At 50.2% G+C, this 22,215-nt stretch overlaps 1 protein-coding gene and 1 non-coding gene across 3 annotated transcripts in view; both read right to left on the bottom strand.

The window, feature by feature from the left end:
* LOC119393491 (uncharacterized) overlaps window positions 1-22,215 on the bottom strand; it is a 267,437-nt gene that overhangs the window by 60,568 nt on the left and 184,654 nt on the right. For both annotated transcript variants that reach the window (XM_037660537.2, XM_037660536.2), the window contains one exon: window positions 12,132-12,216. In XM_037660537.2, the coding sequence (XP_037516465.1) occupies window positions 12,132-12,216 (85 nt within the window). The remainder of the gene's footprint in view (window positions 1-12,131; window positions 12,217-22,215) is intronic.
* Window positions 11,581-11,654, bottom strand: Trnaq-uug (transfer RNA glutamine (anticodon UUG)). The gene has a single exon. It is a non-coding gene; the product is annotated as a tRNA-Gln (tRNA).

Genomic DNA, 22,215 nt, shown 5'->3' with positions numbered 1-22,215 from the left:
TCGTCTACGTGCTGTTTTTCAAACTTCTAACATTAGTAAGTCAGAGCCTCGAAATTAACAATAAAGCAGTATCTTTAGAATGGCTTGGCTGATTACAAGCACAGTATATTTATAAGCAACGCGCCTACTAGAAACCGAGGCATAAGTTAGTGCACAAACAAATGTATTATCCCAGCAGATACCGAAGGGAGAAACAAGTTACCCCAGCGCGTTGGTTCCCATTGATACCCCCACACAAACGTAGCGAATACTCTATGCACATCCTGATCTTTATCTCACGAGCAGTTTGTACCTGGCACGCGTAAATACCCTTTGCGACAAGGAAGACATTGCATACCTGCGCACAGGCGAACACAGAAAGTGCTCCTCACCCCATCTATGCTTGCGAGGAGCGCTTGACAAGTGTGAGTACTGACGAGCAGTGCGGCCCAGTGTTCCGTATTCGATACAAAGGCACAAGGTGCCCCAGCGGTGCACTATTCCAACTAATACCAGCAGGTCCAGAGGGTCTTTTAACCAAATCTTATTTTTCTCCATATTCACAACTGCTCCAGACGTGTGGCAAAACTGCTTAGTCTTCTTGAATACTACTTTTCTCAGCATAAAAATACGCTACGTCGTCATTTTAACATTAACACATTTAAGCATAAACAATATTAAAACACCACCATTCGTTCAAACATGCTGACCATGCAAATACTATAGGTAGCGGGAGAACTGCCCCTATGGGAATTAGTAGGGTGGTTGTACTGCACGAGATATGTAACCAAGCTACTATCCCTCGACCTTGGTAACCTGTTTTGCGTACTATTGCAGTTCTTAATGCCTCTGATGACATCAGCTTTATGGGGCGTTCATTCTTAACTCAATAAAACTATCAAGATGCCTTTATTCTTACGTGGAGGAATTACATTGATGCAATTGAACTGCCCGGCCATTCCCGGAGAGCGAATGGGATAAGCTTTTTCATTCCGAGGAATTGAAAGGAATGGAAATGCGGCAAGTTCTAATTCCCCGCAGTGGAAATGAAATGCAATGGAGGCGCCCATTCCGCCACACTGCTTCCCACCCACTGCAAAGTGCTCAGCCATAATTTTTTATCGTCATCACTCACAGCGCAAAGTGCACATAATGCCTTACAGATGTGTAGCGTGTACCACGAGACTCCGAAGAATGACGAAGAATGGTATAGTGGGAACTTCTCTACTTCAGAAGAATTGGGATGGTTTATGGCGTAGTGGGTACCGCATGTGTACTTGTATTATTGCCCGAAGAGACTCTCCAGCGGGCTCTACAAAGTCCGCTCTTCCAGCTTTCGTTGTGACTGTGCTGCGTGTGTCGCGCAGGCCTGGCGATCTCTTTATCAGAACAGCGGTCTCGCACATCAGAGAGTACACTCAATGACGTGCTGCTTCTGAGATCGTGCTCACTCCCTTGACACAAAGCATTGAGCCCACTAAAAATATTCGTATTTGTCTTTTGAGAAAATAAATACTATGACTTTGAAATTAATACTGGTTTTTGCTAGTTGGTAGAAATTCGTGGTACAGTTACTTCCGCTCCTCTGAAGAACGTATTTCACCTTTGTCCCACTTTCTAAGAGGAGGGCAAGTATCTACATCACAAATCCAATGTTCGTTATGATTACCTTAACTTCAAATTTTTCCATAAAAAAAAACCCTTACGAACCGTTACGGAACATTTTCTTTTCGTTCTGGAACAGAAACGGAACGGAACTTTTTGCGGTGGAACGAAACTAAAACCGAAACGAAAAACATTTCGTTCCGACACCCTGCTGCAAGTACAGTTGCGAGGTGCCCACTACGCCATAACTCATCCTCTTCTGAATCAGCGAAGGACCCACTACGCGTCCGTAAGGCAACACGCAAACCTACGCACTTGATGATGCTTTTTCTACTGCTGGTGATTAAATATGTCTGGGCGCATTGTAATGGGCGGACCTTGTATGTCTCGAACCGTGTATGTCTGTTCGTGTCTTCGCTTCGTCCCCGTCTTCTTTGCGTCATTACAGTTTTTTCCTCAAACTTTAAAACACCCACTCGTTGCACAATTCGCATGTTTCTTTTACGCCTGGCGCGATTCTACGCTTCTGCCACGCAATACTGCACGCGTTAAGGAGACTCATTCCCACTACACGACATTTATACAGTATTTCCTCCGAAGCCGTATCAAGCAATGACGTGGCTCTGTGGTAGAACACCTGCTTGCCACGCAGAAGGCCTGGGTTCGATTCTCACTCGAACCTAACATTTTTGTTATTTATTTTATTTTCATCTTTCTCGATTTTCGGTCACGGACAACGCTGATTTTTCGCTCACAACCAACGACGCCAACACCGACGGCGACACCGGAATTTCTGCGTTGACAATAAAAGTGGCCTATACACAACTGATAGCATTCGTTAAGACAAAGTAAAAAAAAAAAAGCGCGATGTTATCGGTGATCGCAAGAGGCATGTGAAGATGACGACTGAAAGTACGTAACATGAAAGCCTTTTACTATATTCAACACGTTTCACAATTACTCGTGCCTTAAAGGGCCACGGACATATTCTTGCACACCGAGAATAACGAAACAAAGCGCATTGAGCATTAGAACGTGGAAAAGTGCTACTGCTGAATTTATTTCGGACAGCAACAGTTTGCGCTGAGAGAGAAACGAAATTTATGGAAGTGCTAGCGGCTTGCTCGCATTTCCACAAATTTCGTTTCCCACTCAGCCTTGAAAACACGCTGAGAGCGCTTTCTCTTATTATTTTCGGTTTCATTAGCCTTGGGCTTCATTGACCCGATAGTTCTGCCATTCACAGCGTTAAACCACACACGTTCTTACCACGACAACGGGGGGCCTCACGCCGCGACTCGCTTCCTTATTCTACGGAAACGCCACTGATGGGAGTTTGTTGCACTTCGTAAAAGCTAGCAGTGTAAACGACCTATGCAGCCAGTTCGGCGTCGCTCGTAGCTCTATTGCGTGCACACACGCAACGCTACGCCGACATCGCAAACCTGGCGAGGCTATACGGAAGGCTACGCAGGGACGCTCGCGCGCACGGACTATAATGCAAAGCTATTACGCGCAATGTGCACAGCTGTGACCTGCAGTTGCATTCCCAAACGCACATGCGATGACAGGTCGTGCACGCTTGCAGTCGCGGACTCTCGCAATCGTGTCACGACGGAACCGAAAGTTTGGGACTGCCGCGATGGATCGGCTCGGTGCCTCTCCTAATAAGACGGAAGTTGCGAAACTGGCTGACTGGCACGAACGCTGGTCAAGCCGGCTCCGAAAGCAGGTTTCTGGACAATGGACGAAGAAGAACGAGCTTGCTGGTGCGGCTCTGCCGAAGAGGCGAGAACCAGGCGCTCATGGGCGTGGAACAAAAGAAACACGAACTTGCAGAGAGAAACTGAAGCTGGAATGAGAGAAGAGGGTAAGGAAATAATAATCACACAGCGCGGATCGGTGGTCTGGTGACCTTGAGCCACCCTGGCCCGCTTTTCCGGCGCGGCCTTCAGCGATTGGTTCCGCGAAGCGCCTGCCCGCATGCATGCACGGCGACCGCAGCCGCTCGCGCTATAAAAGCGGCACGCGCGCGGCCGAACGGCTTCGAGCTCCTCTCGTTTCGATGTTTTAGTTCATTCGTTGAAAGCAGCTCGGCTGTCGGGAGCGGCGCACGCACGAGCGGACACAAAGCGCACCTAATTGCCGTCTCATCAATGCGCCGCTCCATCATTAGGGGTCGCCGCGGAACGCAGTCGGAAAATAAAACAAAAATATGCGAAAAAGGTGACCATATAAAAAATAATAATCAATATAGAACAACAGACGCTTTGGAGATCGCCGAGCGCTATCGCGGCACAGAACGGAAGGCGCGGAATTCCGGCTTCCGCGCGTGCAACATGTGAATGCCTCTGGAAGAAACTGACCATGCAGAATGAAGTGGAGCGTGCGTGCGTGTGCGTGTGCGCACGCGCACGCGCACACACACACACACACACACACACACACACACACACACACACACACACACACACACACACACACACACACACACACACACACACACACACACACACACACACACACTACCACTCCCTCACTGAAGCGCGCTTCACCTCACGTGTACGTTGCATGTGGGGAAGCCAGCTTCGACGGACGTTCTTTTAAATGTTGCGCAACCATGTACAGATGCTGCTAAAACATAGAGGATACAAAGACACTGAAAAAAAAAAAAGGCTAAGGGCCACGCAACGTGCAAAGAAACGGAAAATGGTAGGCGTAACAACGAGAGATCGGAGGACGGCAGAATAGGTCAGGGAACAAACAGGTGTAGCGTATATTCCTGTTGACATCAAACGAAATAAATGGGCCTGGAATGGCCACATAATGCGCGGTGCAAACAACCGGTGGTCAGTGACAGCAACAGAACGGCTACCAAGGGATCGGAAACGCAGTCACGGAAAGCAGCGAGTTAGATCGAGTGACGAAATTGAGAAGTTCGCGGGGATAAAATGGAACCAACTCGCACAGGATAGGGTAAACAGGAGATCATATTGGAATAGGCCCTTGTCCTGGAGTGGACCTACATAGGCTGCAAACCATGATGATGAAAGTAGACCTCATTATATGCGTATCGTGAAACATTAGATAGACGTCGCTGCAAAAATTACGCGCACTGCGTGCGGATACCGAACTCAACACCCTCGCAGGTCATGCATACGTAGTTGCATCAATGCACCGAATGTTGCGGCCGTTCTCCTCACCCCTTTCCGGGTACTCAAGCATGCCCGCGTGCAACTTAGCGTTGACAGTGACAGCCACTGAGTAACGCTTTGCGACAAGTAGATCGTTGTCCTCTGTTATAGTCTTTTGTCAATGCCATTCCGAGACTACTTCATAAGAACTGTTACGGCTGCCTCGCAACTCATTTCTTCGTCAGACTACACAGTGGTGAGCATACTATCTGTTTCGCGTAGTTGGGAATTCAGTGTTAACAGATGAGCCACGCCACAACCATCACCGACAGTCCACGCCGAAACACGTATAGGAACACGCAAATCTGCAGCAGAGCACGCACCATCTTGAACTACGCACGGAGGGCGCCATAAATGCGACCAGTCCACACGGCAAGCGCAAATATCTGAACGCCTCCTCGTTCGACAACGCCGAGTAACGAGCACTCCAATTAACCTCTCTCGCCCGCCACTTTAGGTGAAAACATTCGGCGAGACCTCCTCCCCCCCCCCCTTCCCTCCTAGCTGGATATGCTTGCCGGTTAGGTTAGGCCAAATCACCAGGTCGCGGTCTGGCTCTCCAGCGAGCCATCCCACGTTTCCCCAGCCGCCCACGTACATTTATAGCACGAAACAAGCTTGGCACCGACATTAAAGTCGGTTCCTCTAACGAAATACTGCTACGCCGGCGGCCCACGGGATATCCTCGAGCATGCGATTAGCAGCGTCGGTAACCGTATAAGCTGCGTCGTCCTCACGCCCATATTATTTTTCTCTGCACTCAAAAAGACAGAAACGAACAAAACAAAGGCGTAAAGGCAGAACACCACAGCTCCGGTTGCCCCGGCCAACGTCCTGCATACCGCCACGCTTTCCAAACACCTGCTGGCTTAACGACGCATCCTTGGCATCGTCTGGAGGCGTCGAGCGGGCGTCGTGACGGTGAATATATTATACCAGGCCACGGGGTGCTTGCGTCGCTATACGGAGCAGCTAGAACGCACACACGGGCACCAAAAGCGAAAAGGATTACTTTCTCAGAAACCGTTACGCGTTTCGGTATACGCGCCCGTGATGTGCCGACAAAAGCGCAGCTGCACAGAAATTCCAGCGCGGTTCGTGTATATTATTGCGCAAACTGTTAAAAATGGTATAGCCTGTTCTCGGAAAGCGCTCGCAAAGTGTCACCCAGAACGAAAAAGTTCCGCCGAAGCACCATGTGTTCCCTTATCGAAAACCAATTCTGTACAATATATCTGAGCTAAGAGACTGGCACAAAGGTCGCCTTTTGATGCCCGCGCACTACTACACCGAATAAGTACAGATAACGCAGTTCGGACGCGATTTTGCAGGAGCACGGTTATATTGTGCCGCATAGCAGAACTTGAGAAACCTACAGCGTTTCCCTCGGAAATTCTTGCTAATGGTCGCCGCTCAAAGCGGGTAAGCGTACGACTCGTTGATATGATCCTATAGCAGAGAGAATTGTGTACGGTGTGATGGTAAGCTGTTTGTTCTCACTGTAAACGTTAAAGCGTGAGAAGGAGATGGCTCGTTGAAACGAGTTGGCATAATTCACATTGCAATGATACAGGGCAAAACTGTATTATCTGTGTTTATCATATCTCAATTATGTCTCTACCACAAGCACTCTCGGGCAGAGTCCAGTGTATTGAAAACTTGGATTTAGGCGGCCAATCTTCGCCAGTGCTTATGGAAGAAATCGGTAACTACGACGCCTGGTATGTTTGTCTGTTTCTCTCGCTCTCTCTTTCTTTTAGCGTACGGGCCGATTGCGGCACGCCCCTGCGTAGTATAGCTGCGACGTCGGCCTGTACTTCTTTTCGAAAAAAAAAAAAACAGCAATCACGTCGGACCCATTCACTGCATCACAGACAAATGTTAAACTGTTCGTCGCATCAGACGGTGTATACTATAGTGTAATGCGCTTCACGTTCCACATTCAGGAACTATTAGAAGGGCCTAGTGAACGTGATCGACGTACCGCCGGAACTAAATCGCAAATGGACGACGCGAAAGGGTTGCTGAAGCAGTCGCCACGGCAACGGAGTGGCGCAACAGTGAACCGCCGGCGCTCGCGTTTAGGCTCCCAGGAACAAGCGGCCAAGGCAGGCAGGCAGACAGCCGCCGCCTCAGGGGCTGCAGCCCGCCTGAGAGGAGCCAGTCCGGTTTGCTCGCCGGCAAACGTAGCGCGTGCCCCGAGTTCATCCTGGCGGCAGCGTAATCAAGATTTAATGCCGCTGACCGCGGCTGCATTCCAGAACGCCGCGCTCTATAAGGCGCGCTCCTCTCCAGACAGAGCGCAGCTCGCAGCACCCGCGTAAAGAGACAGATTACACACGCAAACGCGTGCGCATCTTCTCGTTGCCAGGCTACACAGCTATATGCCTCTCGCCCTCGCCGTCCCATCTCACGTGCCTTCTATGTACTTCGCCTCAAAGCTGATCTCGGACCACGCCCCTCGGTTTTAGCCGCACCGTGAGCCGTCAACGCACTCGACGCGCGCCCGCTCCGCACAAAGCAAGACAACGCCTCTCACGAACTGGCACCGCGTCCAATCACCGCGATGGGACGACGTCCGAGAGATTGCGCAACTTCTTATGTACTCGCCTCGCCACAAGAAGGTCGTGAGAACACACGCGAGGATTATCCACAAAATTAATTAGAGGCGATGAGCGTAATTTCTCTTTAAACTTTGGTTCACGAAAATTTGGGGTGCTGCGAACACCTAAACGCATAATTTCAGTGGTTCTTAGTGCGCCAATCATGAGCCTTAATGACGCCGTACGAGGAACCGGTCCACGCTCGACTTAGGCCGAACTTGCAGAGAAGGTCGTATAGACTATGGTGACTCGAGTATTGGTACAATCGTGAAGAACACATCGTTCGCGAAGGCGGCTAAATTCGAAACGTTCGTTTGCGTCGTGTGTTAAACGGGACGACGCATGAAGGAGAAGATGAGGTAGGGGAACCTGGTGCTGGGCTTGTTAGTAGACAGATTGAAAAAACCGACGAACAAGCCTTGAAGGACGTGTACACAAAAGGAGGAATTATCACACACACGCTGGGTTTTCGTGAAAATAAGAGGTGCACACTGGAAGCGTATACTATCAGGAAGAGAAATGTAGCAAGGTGACACATCTATATACTTTGTTTCATTTTTCGACCCCCCCCCCCCTCTTTTTTTTCTTGTTCCTTAAAATTTGTCGCTTGCAAATTGACAGCGCACACTCGTTTCAATGAAGAAAGGGGAACGCGAATGTGCCACCTAGCGTAAGCTTACCCGGTCATTGACCAGCGATATTTCGCTATACGTTGCAAGGCCCTGCCGGTGTCAAAATGGTCGCGAATCTGGAGACGCTGAAAACTTAAACACGCGTGCGCGCGTGTGTGCAAGCGCGCACGCAGACAGACACTTTTCTAGAGCGTGGAGAAACGGGAGTTGATATTGGAACCTGTCCAGGCGGCGGGTGGAGGCGGCGAACCCGGGTCACGCTGCAAGCCTGCCATCTGCTGCGCGAACCGGCCGGGTGCCGTGTCTCATCTTTGCAGCGAGAGAAGCGCAAACAGTGCACAGCCACCAGCGCGGGTGTATACCGCCGGTGGCCCAGTCCCAAGATAGAAGCTCTCGCAGGGAAGATCGCGAGCGCTGCAAGCTCGGTGCGAAGCCACCGGGGCACTGGATGGAGGATGCACTGACGAGGAAAGGAACGGAGCAGCACGGCTTCTGGCTGTAGCAACAATAAGCGTCGTCCTCGCAGCGCAGTCATTTCGCTACACTACGATCTGCTTGCGCTTTTCCTCATTGAGGCAGACCCAACGACGACGAAATGACTGCAGTGGTATTACAGAGACGGTTGCAGCGGGGACAATCAATGGATGACGTTAATCGACGTCCACTGACTTTCCTCCAAGCCGCGTGGGCCCCTTTAGCTGCGTTACGCAAAGAAAGTTCCCGATATAAAGAGCATTGGTGAATCATTTTTAGATGCGAAGTATCTTAAGGCGGAGCTCAATCCAGTGGTGGTGGTGGTGGTGGTGGTGGTGGTGGTGTGCGGCGTGACCACCCTTACTGCGCATGCGCATACCCTCTTCACACACCTCCTCTCCACTCCCCCTCACCATTCCCCATGTCCTCTCCCCTCTCCCCTTCACCTCTCCCTCTCCACTTCCCCTCTCCCATACCCCTCCCCCTTTCCACTCTTCCTCTGAAACGCGGGCTAGACATGCCGAAATTATCTCCTGCGCAACGCCGCGATGAGCTCGAGCGCATGCGCGTTCCCCTCCCCTTCCCTCTCCTCTCCTACGCTGCCCCCCTCTCGCCCGCCTGTCGACCGCGCTCCCCGCTCGCCCTGTGAGAATTAACGGCCAGGCTAGATGGAAGATACGACGCGCGTAGCGTCCCTCTTCGCGTTCCACGACGCGAGGTCGGTAGCATGCCCAACGAACGCCAACGGAACGCGATCGTGCAAGTGATCCGGCTTCGCATCGCCTCATGGTCCCCTTTAGCGGGAGATGGTGTAATTTTTTATTCAAAATAAGTGTCGAAAACTTTTTCCTAGTTGAATCAACCACATGATGGAATAAAGGAACAGGAACAAGCACTATGTCTGTTCCTGTTACTCGTCCTTAGTTTCTTTTTGTACGCTGTATATTCGCTTCGATATATAGGGAGCACCAGCAAGCCTACTTTAATGCTTTGTTAGAAAACGTTCCCTACTTATCACAGTTCGCCTTTAAGCATTGGTAGATGCTAACCAATTATACTTTGCTTATGCTGTAATCTAGCCGTGCGAACGGGGAAGCCGAATGCATTATCCTCGTTTCTGCCGACCTGAGCAAAACATTTGAGGTCTCTTCAAAATGTGTTCCTTTCCCTTGACAAGGCCCTAATTTTGCTGCACTTTGAACGGAAGACAGCGGTAATCGTCAGCTCGTAGTTATTGAGGTGCTCTCTCTTGAAGACTCTATAGACGTAACTAGCCGGAGAGTATCGCATTTTGAATTGTACGAATCAGACCATAGTAGGGCATACCGAGTTAGCAATGCCCATAATATTCTAGACAAATGCCAGTGCGGTGACGGACAGGTTAACTCCATCATTTATACCATCGCGAACCAAGCAACACGTATGCGCAACGGAACTGCCAACGAAACGGCGCAACGACAGACAGCACGCGCGTAGTGAACGTCGTCAGATAGGAGCGCCAGGTTCGCGTATGACCAAGGAACGACCGAGGAACTCGCATACGGCGACGGCCAATAAAAAAGTGCTCGCGTTCTCTCCGGCCAAAGGAGTGCTGCGCAAATATGGGCACCGTCAGGAGTGGCTCGCACGCGTGTTTGCCGACCAACTCGGGTGCGCAGCCGGCGAGTGTTGCTGCAAGCCCGTAAGGCGGGCACCTGCTGCGCATCCGCGTGCATTGCCAAAAAGCCAGCTTTTCTGGACAGTGAGTGTTTGGCGCGAGCCCGAATTCCTCCAGCGTGATGATGACGTTTTCGCGGCAGTCTTACCACGCAGTCACGGTATGCCTTAACTTCTCTGCCTCGTCTTGACATAGTGCTGCTTTAATTTGTTGTAACTAAAGTATGCTGGAGGCCCGGTCAGGCCAGGTGCCTGCCACTGCACGTTAAGCAATGAGATCCATGGGACCGAAGGCTAAGAGTCAAACGCTCGGTACATACGGGGAAAGTATTGAGTTGGTGGCCACAGCGCACTCTGGCCGTGCGTAGGCGGACTTCGCTGGACGAAACACCGGAGGAAGACGCGATATGAAAGAAAGAAAGAAAGAAAGAAAGAAAGAAAGAAAGAAAGAAAGAAAGAAAGAAAGAAAGAAAGAAAGAAAGAAAGAAAGAAAGAAAGAAAGAAAGAAGAAAGAGATGACGGAACAGAAAGGTTCGGTTGCACGATGTGAAAAGGGGGATCGGCCAGTGCGCGGTAAGAAGGGGGTGGGTGGGGGAGGGTAGTGGTCAGGAAAAACAGCGAGTCGGAAGCCGACGGGTCGCGCTTACAAAGTCAGCGCGGTGTGCAGGAAAGCGAGACGACAGCGGCGGCAGAACACTCGCTTGAGTCGCGCGTCGTGCTAATCGCCGCGACGTTGCTCCTCCGTGGGCGCAGATGCCCGCGAAGCCATTCACAATGCGGGTAGCGTCGAACGAAGGAGAAAGCGAGGCGAGAGGCCGACAGCGGTCAGGCCACAAAAGATTTGCGCGCCGTGTCTCATCACGCCGCGGCCCGGTGGGTTTCGGCGAGCGTCGTAGTCGCCGCCGACAACAATGGCGCGCACGCGGCCTCAGCGTGGCCCCGAAGCGCGCATAACGAGAGACGACGCCGTCCACTGCGATAGCATCGACGCTAGATCGTGACGGCGCGGGCGAGGTGGCGGCAGCCAGGCCAGCCGGCGGGAGCACTGAGCAAACAGCTGCAGTAGCTCGTCTCCTCCTCCTCTCGCGACGAGTCCGAGGAGGAGGAGAGATAAGCATCGGCGACAGCTACCGAGAGCTGCAAGGCTGACGACCGCCATCTCCACTGCTTTCTTGCAGCCCAGCTCTCCCGCTCCTGGGCTACTGACCCCACGACAGGGCCTGCAGACGCGAGGCGTGATAGCTCCTAACCCGCACTGAGGACGAGAAGCTTGCGGTGACACGAAATTTCCTTGCTGATGGGATTTCAGGGGTCACTACCAAAGCATATGAAATGAAATGGGGAAAATGGACAATCGTTTGCAGCACAAAGCTACAAAGAAATCCGAGCAGATTTTTTTTTCAGAAAGGAAGCTTCTCAGTCGACGAAAAATTCGTCGTCCTGGTCCGGGAATCGAACCCGGGACCGACGCCCTTCAAGGGAGGTCGCTCTACCAATTGAGCTAACCAGGATGCCAGCAATTGGCAGCGCGAGCGCGAATTAATCGAACACTCGAAGCACGTGGAAACTGGATATTCCTATTCGGTAATGCGGAAACTCGCAAGGTGGTAGCATGAGAGTGAAAATTGACAACCACCGTTTGTAGCATAAAGCTACAAGCCATCACAGGCTTAAATGTGAATAACGGGATAAGAACACAACGCGTACGTTCTGTACATTGCTTTTCGTCATGTACAGTCCATTCCAGCTATCGATCTTGTTGATTTCGTATGTCAGGCACCGCGTGATTTTGTGCTCGCATAACAGAAATGAAAATGTGACGATTTGAATACGCGGCCACAGTTAGAGATGTATATACAGGATTTCGCTTTGATATTCAATTAATGTTGCTCCTCGTCACATGCGCACTGAATGACGTCAGAAGCCGGTGACCTGACTTCTACATAATGTTTACGCAAGAAAAAGAAGAACAAAAAAGCCCAACTAACCTGGACTATCCCCAGGTCCATCATGTCGTAGTGGAAGTGGGCACATTCTCCAAGCTTGGGGAACCGCGTCCCGGTCTCGGCGTTCCTGAGGCACAAAAGGTGAGAGAACATTGTCACCTACTAACGTTTGCAAACAGGCTGGACAAACAGGAACACGTCAGCTTTTTCGCCTTGCACTGCTAATGAATCTGTTTCTTTTTTTTTTTTTTTGTTCAGTAAAAACCGTCTGCTTTGACTATTATCTTTAAGAGGTTTATTGCACTACAGTGTTAAAGTATGTAAACCAAACAGAAATCATGAAGGTGACCGCCGGATTCCGTACAGGTAATCTTACCGAGGAGTGCAATTTCCTTGAAAACTTACAGCACTTTGTGGTACTCGGAAGTGTACGCTATCAACGTCTATGCCTATCTTTGTTTTTTCCCCTCTCGGAATGTCCCGGACTCTGCTGACAGTGGCTGGTGCTCGGTGCTGTTGCTGCTATCCAGCAGACTAGCTCACACACATGCGGGTACTCATAATATAAAGAACCGGTCCATGCGTACATAGTCCCATTAGTAATGCCCCCACGGGGGTATCGGTTGCCGCGTCTCTGTTCTTTGTACGATTACGCAACGAGCAACGAAACTAAGCAAATTTCACTGCAACGCGTTGCATAATATAGGCAATTTCATAGCTTTTAAATCACTTGCTTCACGAACACTTTGCCCTCACAGATTACGGAATAAAAATTGAATACGCGCCTTTTCTTTCTTTCATTTTCTTTCTTTTTTTTTTTACATAATCCAGACAACAACGCGTTGCGCGCAAGCCTCTCCCTTTCGCTGGTAAGTGTATCCCCAGAAAAATATGCTCGCACTAAGCGGCCCCCTTGCAAAAGGCGGCATCAACAGCGAGCGCTCGTCGAACACTCAAGAATTAACGTACCATCACATATTGTATCTCAAATAATCTGGGGCGGTTAAATCTCTCCTTTTCCCTGAAAAGATAGACCGTATACAAGAAAAAAAAAACATCGAAAGGGGAAGGAAAGGGACGAATCTGTTTGCATAATCTTCATACCGGCCGAGCTCTATATATGTAATACGGAAACGACCGCACCCTCTGAAGCTTATCAGAAAAAAGGAAAACGCGCGGAATGGGAAGGAAAACGGGAAAAAGTAGCCGCACGGCCTGCATGTAAGACCTAAAGGTCGCAGCTTTCAATCTTCATTACTCTCTCGTTAACGCACGACGCAGGGCGAGCGTCGACCATGTTGCAGCCTATAAATGGAGTATATATCAGAATGCAGAATATGAGAGGCGATTGGTGCACCACGAACACCCGAAAAGCGCAATGTGGGCGCACGTACACAGCCGCGCGCATCCTTCGGCCACGAGTATATACAGAGAGAGCAATGAATTAACTGGCTGCTGCGGCCGCAGCCTGGCAAGCGCGACAGCTGAGGCAGCAGCTTGATATCGAGCCAGCATTTGCGGCTAAGCGGTTGAGAAGAGCCGAGAGAAAGGCTGCTGTGGAAAGGGCGACCCACTTGCGTTTCAACGACAGCCACTTGCGCGACCGAGTGAGTGCTCGAATCCCGGGTTCTGGCTCGACGAAAGGGCAGGCGCGCCAGCTGGCTCCGCGCGAACGTATATGTCGCCACATCTGCGGTGAGCGCGCTGTGTGATCATTGCTCGTATAAGCTTAAAGAAAAAGGTGCTTTTAATGTCACCGCACACGTACAATTTCTCATCTTTACGGATTAGCAAGTGGTTGTTCATTTGGAGAAATTTACACATAAAAAAGAAGTGAAGGAAAAGAAAATGTTGCGCTGCTGACCGCACTGCCTGGTGCGAGCTGCTGATACCTCAACAGCGGTCAGATTAGGGGGGGGGGGGGGGTGAGCAGAAGCACGGCAGTAAAGTACAGAGAAAGAGAGAACAGATGGGGACAATTTACATGCGGTGATAGAAAATAAACATGGTCATGAAACACAGAACGCTTCCGTAGACAACCATTTCCATGCACACGAATCGACTGCCACACTTAACAGTTGTTGAGTGTCGTTGCAAACAGAAAACGGCGGCGTGACCAGCCCAAGATTCGGGTACTCGAGGGTTTCCGTAAATTGGTTCATAAATGACTATCTTACCAATACGTTTTACGAAATAAAACACTGACTGTGACTACATATACATGGATAGAGTACGTTTACCCGCAAAAGACGAGGCTTTGACGAAAATGGCGGACAGCTCCAACTGCAGATCGACCTCTAGGCTGCTCACAAAACAACGTCAGCACGGAACTTTAGTTGCTAAGAAATTGTTAGAGACAATATATACTGCTCACACTCCTGAGCTCAGCGGCAACGCTAAGACGCACTCAGAATATAGACGCACTCAGAATCCTTTCTTCATTATATCCCGAATGAGGCTGCCTACAGAGGCAGCTATTGCCGAAAGTTAATCTGAAATTTAGGCCTGCCACGTAAACGAAACACCAACCGAGACTTCAGCTGTACAGACGAGAAGTTTTCGGTTCTGCAGAAAGCATCATTTAGTTCACCAAATGCAGCCCGTGCGTCCGTGCCTCGCATCCGTAGAGCGGCAGATACGGCTCATTTCCTTTCTAGTCAGCTACACGCCAAACCTATAAGGTTCGCGATCGCGAGCCTTGGCTCGCGTAGTAAGGTACGTGGGCCATTACGCGGAGCCGTTAGCTTCGACGAGCACGCAGACGTACGTACGTATCGGGGCTTCCGTATATCTTTAATCACGCCGAGGACCCCACAGCTCGATAGCCATAACGCACTCGTCGGTATACACGCATGCCACGATCACCGCCGGTGATGTAAGGAAATGGCCAGAGACTGCCGTACCGAATCACATTTCGTAAATGCGTTTTCGTCGTCGTGACCGGCACGCATCGTTTACGGCGGCGGCGCTGTCTGTTTTAGAACTGCGTCAAGGCGATCCCGACGGCGCTCGCTTACGAAGCCGTTCGCTTTGCCCTCGGCACCGCAGGCCTATATGCGGTCATTTAAACGTGGGACCGCCGTACCAGCTGCAGAATACGTTATAATCGTTTCAACTTCGGGGCGCCACCATATGGGGGGCTCGCCAAAACGGACCCGCACTTCGAAAGACAGCGGACTTCGCTATGCAGAGAGCTGTTGCAAAGTGTCATCGGAAAAGATATATGCCAGGAAAGACGGCTCTTGCGCGCTGCCCCACCAAAGAATAAGTCGTTAAAGGCACTATGGGGGCGAAGTGATCCTTGGACCGGTGGAGTTGGCAAATGCTGTTCGAGGACTTTACGGCCTCGTGACGATCACGGTTCTTTTGAACAAATGGCATCTTATCGGGCCGCGGCCAAATGGACCTCCTTTAGATATAGGTCAACGAAGCAATGTCGCTTCTTGAAAAAAAAAAAAAAGAAGAAGAAGAAGAAAACGTGGCGCAAGGTGACAAACGAGAAGACGAAAGCAAGGACAGAAAGGATGCGCCGTCCTTTCTGTCCCTTCTTTTTTTTTTTTTCCTCGTTTATAACGTCGATGTAACCTCGATGTAATGTTATAACCTCGATGTAATAAACCGGTCCTGCCATACAACTCGGCACACTCCAAATTAGTAAAAAGATCAATTGTAAAGCTTTGCTTTCATAATGCTCTATCAAAGTCAAGCGAGCATGAAGTTGCGGTTAGTTTTGAGCACCAGTCCGACCGCCTATCTGAAGCAGGTTATCCTTTAAGTGTGCAATCCTCTGTAGCTGAAGCTTTGCTCAGAAAGCATCGCCAGACGCCCTCAACTGAGGAGCCCTCAAAAACTAACGCGAAAAAAGTTGCCGTCATACCGTACCTCCACAAGATTTCACACAATTTGAAAAAAGTGGCGGAACGTTCCAAAGTAAAAGTAGTTTTTTCAGCCCCGCGCAAACTCCTGAGCCTATGCCACCGCAATAATAGCAGTATGAAATATTATGCATGTACTAAGAAACACAAAGTCACCTATGTTCCTTGCAAGAGTAATGTTGTATATCGGATCCCAATTTCGTGTGGTAAGATATATATAGGTCAAACCGGAAGGTGTATTAATGACAGACTAAGAGAACATAACAATGTAAAAAATGGACGTGACGGATGGCTTGCGATTCACTGCAAGACATGTGGATGCCAACCTGTGTTCAACGCATGTACAGTTGTCGCATCGCAGAACGATAAATTGACGAGAGAAATTATCGAAGCTGAGAACATTGTTAGATTAGGTCCCGAATGCGTCAGCACGCCGTCTGTTAACTTATCTGGCAAAGAGCTCGCGTTTCTAAGACGTTGATTGTTGTACTCACCTGGTGGCGCAAGAGTGGTGCATAAAAAACTGTGTGCTCAGGAAATAAACTTTTGTTGGTAGTTTGCGCTCTGTGTGTTGTCGTCTCTTCTTTTAGTCCCTGTCTCGTTTGCGCGATTCAACCCTTAAGATGGTTTTAACCTTGCGCCACGTCTTTCAAATGGTATGCGGTAACTGGCCCAATTAACATAGTACAATGTTGCTTCCTTGCACGGTAAAGTACGGACAAGTTTCAGTAAAACTCTGCAAGACCAACGAAATTACCTTTCAAAGTATGCGCATATAAGCACTGAGACTTGAAAACAGGCAGATAAATAAATGAAGTACGCTGAACTGAAAATCACTCCGTATGGTGTTTACTAAATGCATGTTTTGAAGAAAAAGAAAAAAAAAGTGCATATAATGTTGCGCTTCTCATATATTCCGCCAAACATGTTTCTTCCATTACGGGTCTTTATACAGAGTTCACTTTGTGGTGGTCAACTGAAGGGCGCTCGGCATTTAGCAATATCGTAAAACGGGGCACACGGACTTGACGACAAATTGACGACGCGGACTTGAGGACGTGTTTTGTTTTGTTTTTTTAAAAATTACACTACAACTTGCGTTGTATACGAACCGAAGAAGAAAAAAAAGAGAACATAACGTTGTAGGATTAGATGACACGATGTCGCCGACACAGAAATAGTGCGACTAGCGCTAAAGGAGAGAATAAGGGAATGTTTCTCCGGCTAGCTGCACATTGCCAGGAAAAGCTGCCGGTAAGACCGAACAGACAAAACGCTTTCTTCCCTGTCCTTTTCGTGTGCGTTGTTTCCATTTCACGGGTGTAGCGAGAGTTTGAAGGCACCCCGTAAAAACGCATACATACGAGCTAGAGAAAGGGGCCACAAAGAACTCTTCGCGTGCTCACCGTCCGTCACCACTGCACGAACGCAGGCGCGCGTCGTATAATTCAGAAGCGGCTCAAGATGCCGTCGGCGGCGGCACCGTTAAGTCAAAAGCACCGTCAGCCGTGCGTTTTACGACCGAGGAGAAGGAGGCACGCCCACGAGATTCCAGCGCGCTGGAGGCATGCACGAGCCACCGACTTTCGCGGCAAGCCGGCCGCTATCCGCGATACGCCGGGCTTGAGAGAGACCCGCTGAGCATCTGAATACAGCCTCTTCGGTGGTCCGTAAACGATCGAGTGGCCGGGCCCGCGAACCGATCTCGTGAGCATGGCGACGAACCGCTAAAATTGGATAAGAAAGTAGTCATAAAGGCAATAACCTCGAACCATCGCTTCTGCCCGAATACTGGGCGCTGCTTGAGTTTAACGGCCCGCGTTCAGTGGGGACAGCGATGCAGATTTTACGACAACGACTCAACACGGACTGTGCTAGGAGAGATGTGCTCCGACTGAGCGTGCGTTTTCCCATTGCTGACGTCCAGCTAGCGCAGCAGGCTTCTAAGGTTAATAGCGCCCAAAAGGCGAACGATTAAACTTTTCTTCCTGGATGGTTTCTGCAGAGGACACAGAGCTAGGGACCGCGCATCCTGCAGCTCTCTTCCTCGTCACATTTCACCGGCGACCGTGTGCAGGCTGTAACAATGGGTTCGTGTTTTAAAGTTCGACAAGGTCCAAGTCTTCCGTGTCACGTTGTTTCTCTCCTTGGGTTCAGTGTAAAAGCTTAAGCCTGCGCAAATCTACAAGGTTGGGTATTGAGTATACACCCGCTTATGAGTATTCACCGCAGTGGGGTTCGTAACGAAGGCACTATAATTGACAATCTTTCTTCTCCAGTGACGGTGCAGACATCACGATTCCATTACCTTCTACCAGTGTTATCACTGCATTATTTTCTCGGGTAGAGAGGCTAAGGTGACAAACCCATTCGAGACTTGTGCGTATGCTTGGCGATTAGGAAACGCTATTTTCCCACGGTGCACGCAACTACGACCGAAACGAAACGAAAACCGAGCGTCGTCAAAGCACGTGCCAAGTTAGAAACAATACTAAAACGAGACCAAGACGCTGTATACCTGTTATATCGAAGGGACACAAAAGACACGCCGAATACAAAACACTTCCAGGTCTCGCTTATACAATACTCAGCGACCACAACAACAAATATAGCGAACGTTCTGTCGAACATGACGAAGAGGTAGAAGGTGTCAAACAAAACTCCATGCCCACGCGCGCACCTACGCGCATGCAACGCGCGCCAAGATGATCGACGACAGCAGACAAGCGCTTAAGAAATCGCGGACGGCTCAACGCGTATGTCAGCCCTTCTGCGGACAATGATAGGAAGCCGCAGGCCGTCAGCTGTGACCTCATCAGCAATGGGCCGACGAGCACCCGCTACATTTGCCGCCGCCCTGCAGGTGCCACCGCGCGCTCTATCATAGGCGGTCCGTTGATCTCCCAAAGGTGGCTGCAACGGTCCGCTGGTTATGACGTGACAGCTCATCGACGCACGGCGGCGCTCCCTCGTCTGCGTGCCGTCGATGACAGCGAGGACCGTTGCGCCTTTTCCTCCCTCCCTCTCTCGCTTGTACACATTCGTTATATTGAGGCAATGTAAAAGACCGCAAGTGAACAGTACTCCTCTACCTGCGATTGCAGTTAGTCGCGCGCCGTGACCATCATGCGCGTCACGAAATACAGCGCTACGACGACAGCCCTGCAGGAATCGCGAGTGCGCCCAAGTGCTCTGCGCGCCGAATGATGGCGGCAGTCTTTCGTTGGCCGAGCCGCGCTGCGGACCAGGAAGCGAGTGCTGCGGGCGGCGAAATCAGCTGGTGTCGTGGCCGTGGCGAAGCGCAGGCGTGCTCCACGGTGGCACGACCCGATTCGAGGTGCCCGGCTATTATTAGCGGTCGGATGCTCGAGCCTCGGGACAGGTGGCAAATGTTGTTCGCGAGCGTGTGCATAGCGGGACATCGTTTCTTTTATTCTTCCGCAATCATACATGAAGACTACTGCAGCAGGATGTGACACCTGATGCACCTCTTCGTGCCCTCTGTGCCAAGTTTACAAATACAGCGACGATCACTCGCACACAAAATTGAGACGTCGATAGAGATAGCGGGGTCCCCTAATTGATTTAAAGACAATGACTTCGATGAAATGCGGTTTTCAATGCTTGACGAACATACAAAAGAGGAAGTGGAACTGAAAATTGTGCACTTAGCTGAACTGTAACTTAGCTGTAGACGGGGGCATAGGTCGGCAAACTCACTCATGAGTCGACTCACTCAGACTCAGATAGAGCCGTGAGTCTGAGCCTGAGTGAGTCCGAGTGAGTAATATTTTGGCGAGTTTGAGTCCGAGTGAGTCCGGTTGAGGAAAATTTTGGTGAGTCTGAGTCCTAGTGAGCTCTAAGGGCAAAACATATTTCATGAGTGAGTCTGAGTGAGCTCCACATCTTTTGCCGACCTATGGACGCGGGAGAAAGAAAAAGTGACTCAGCGTGCCCGACTTCTAAGCATCTCGTGCCAACATTCACGGCATTACCACATCGTGCAAAAACTGCAGTTCCATGTAATGGTTTTGCCTTTGGACTCTCGGGGCATTAAATCGGCTCGTGTAGTGCCGCTATTGTAAGCGCAAGTTCACGCAGCGCCATTTTCGCAATTGATTTGAGTCCCCGCTTATCGTTCAGGATGCCCGGACGTGACGTAAACGTGAAATGCGTTGGAAGATTGAAGCGTTCGCCCTCCTTCACACGAGCTTTCGGCGCCAAAGCCGTGCATGATCAAAAGCGAACTTGAAGCACTACGACAGACAGTTTCAACAGTGCCACGTTTTCGTGTCATCCGCAAATTTGCCCTCTGTAAGCACGTCCCTTTTACCTGCTTAGGTGAGCTTAGCGGGAGGACTTACCGCGCATACACTAATCCGGCACTCAGGGTATAGCAGCGAATCGTTTGACACGGACAGAGGAAGGGAAACACGACACACGGCACCATGTTGTGTTTCCCAAGTTGCGCTGTTAGTTTGTCTGTTAGTTCTCATTAATATTCTGTTACCCTAAGTACGATGAATCAAAGCCAACTCGCCGTCCACCTTGCTGTCTTTCTTCAGCAGCAGCATAAATTAAATGTCTCAAATTACGACATGTATACCAGGGGCGTAGCCAGAAATTTTTTCGGGGGGGGGGGGGGGGGGGTTCAACCATACTTTATGTATGTTCGTGCGTGTGTTTGTATGTGTGCGTGCCTATATACGCAAGCAAAATTGAAAAATTTCGGGGGGGGGGGGGGTTGAATCCCCCCCCCCCCCCCCCCCCCCCCCCTGGCTACACCCCTGATGTATACGGCTTGGTTGAAAAACGGTCAGAGATTACTTATAAAATCAGGACAATAACTCTCCGTAGTTCATGCCAAGTTGCATCCGCCAATTGAAGCGGTCACCATGGATCGTTTTTTGTGGCCCCAACGAACATGCACGGCTTCATCCTTCTTCACGCATTTGTGCAGAGGAACACGCGGTATACAAGCAGCAGGACGCACGGCACCGCGCATTAAAGTCTGGCAGCCAGGCATAGAATAGCGTGTCCCCATAACGTATACTTTATATATATCCTGCGCCAATTGAGAACGCAGGGTCAGCTTAGCGGTCACCCGCAATGACCACCCGCGGCCACGACTCACGGCGCGCAGTCGCTTCCGTCTTTCCGGAGCGGCCCCGATATGCTCTACGAGTTCCGGAAGGCCCAGCGCTCGTACATACACCGAGCCCCTTTCCTTCCTCGCGCGACTGCCGCGGTTCAGGGATAAAACGCGCGGGTACATACGCGACCGCGCGGTCTTCGTGGGCCGAACGCTCCAGCGCGCACTTGTGCAATACGTCTAAGCACGAGAAAACGCGACAAGGTCTCATAGACAACTCAACTAATGGATTGGGATTGAATGAGCATAACGCTGAACTTCTATAGTCCGCTCGAAATATTCGCTGCAGTGCGCAGCGAACATTTAGATGAAGTGGCAGATTCGCTATCACGTGTAGTGGCATCGAATATTTATATATTTCAGTGTTCCACCTAAGCCCGTAGCCAGGATTTTTTTTTTTTTTTGGGAGGGGGGGGGGGGAGGTCACTTGCTGAATGCCTTGACTATTTGAGAAAAAACACCATTTTTCATTATTTATTTTCGGTAAAACATCCTTTCCATCAAAATTTCGGGGTGGGGGATAGAGGTGGAACACTGAACTATTGAGGGTTAATGTACCTGGAGAGTTACATTATGTATACACTAGGTGTCGCGTAATACCGTTCTCGTTTATTCACACAAAATCTAGTCGCTTTATTTCGTTTACCGCGTCGGGACGTAATACACACCAACAATTATTATTAACCGCGCTGTGTAAAGCGGCCATCTAAGGAAGACACCTACCCTAGAAAAAGTTCAGTTCGGTCGGAAGTTATCGTTATCATCACAACCAGTAACAGAAAGGGGGTGGAAAGTGCTTAACAAGGTGCTGTATTCGACAAAGACAAGCAGTGTTGGTAGACACCGCCTTTTAGTACGCGTCCGACGGTAGAAACTACGCACTATACCCTCAAAGAAGCGAACATCGCCTTCGACACCGCACAATTGCGATCGCTACAAGGAGAGGAAGGAAGGAACGTGGGTAGATTCGCAGCGACGAACGTTGGGTCTGACTCTCCGGTGTCAGATATCCGGTACACGCGCAACGTGCCTCGTCTTTCGAGGTACGCGGCGGCGACGCAACAAAAGCGCAACAGTGGGACAGAGAGCGCGCGGCGCC

This window comes from Rhipicephalus sanguineus, chromosome 5 (genome assembly GCF_013339695.2).
Source record: "Rhipicephalus sanguineus isolate Rsan-2018 chromosome 5, BIME_Rsan_1.4, whole genome shotgun sequence".
NCBI classification, from domain to species: domain Eukaryota; kingdom Metazoa; phylum Arthropoda; class Arachnida; order Ixodida; family Ixodidae; genus Rhipicephalus; species Rhipicephalus sanguineus.
Note: the sequence above shows the minus strand (reverse complement) of the source record. Positions and strands in the feature narration are given on the sequence as shown.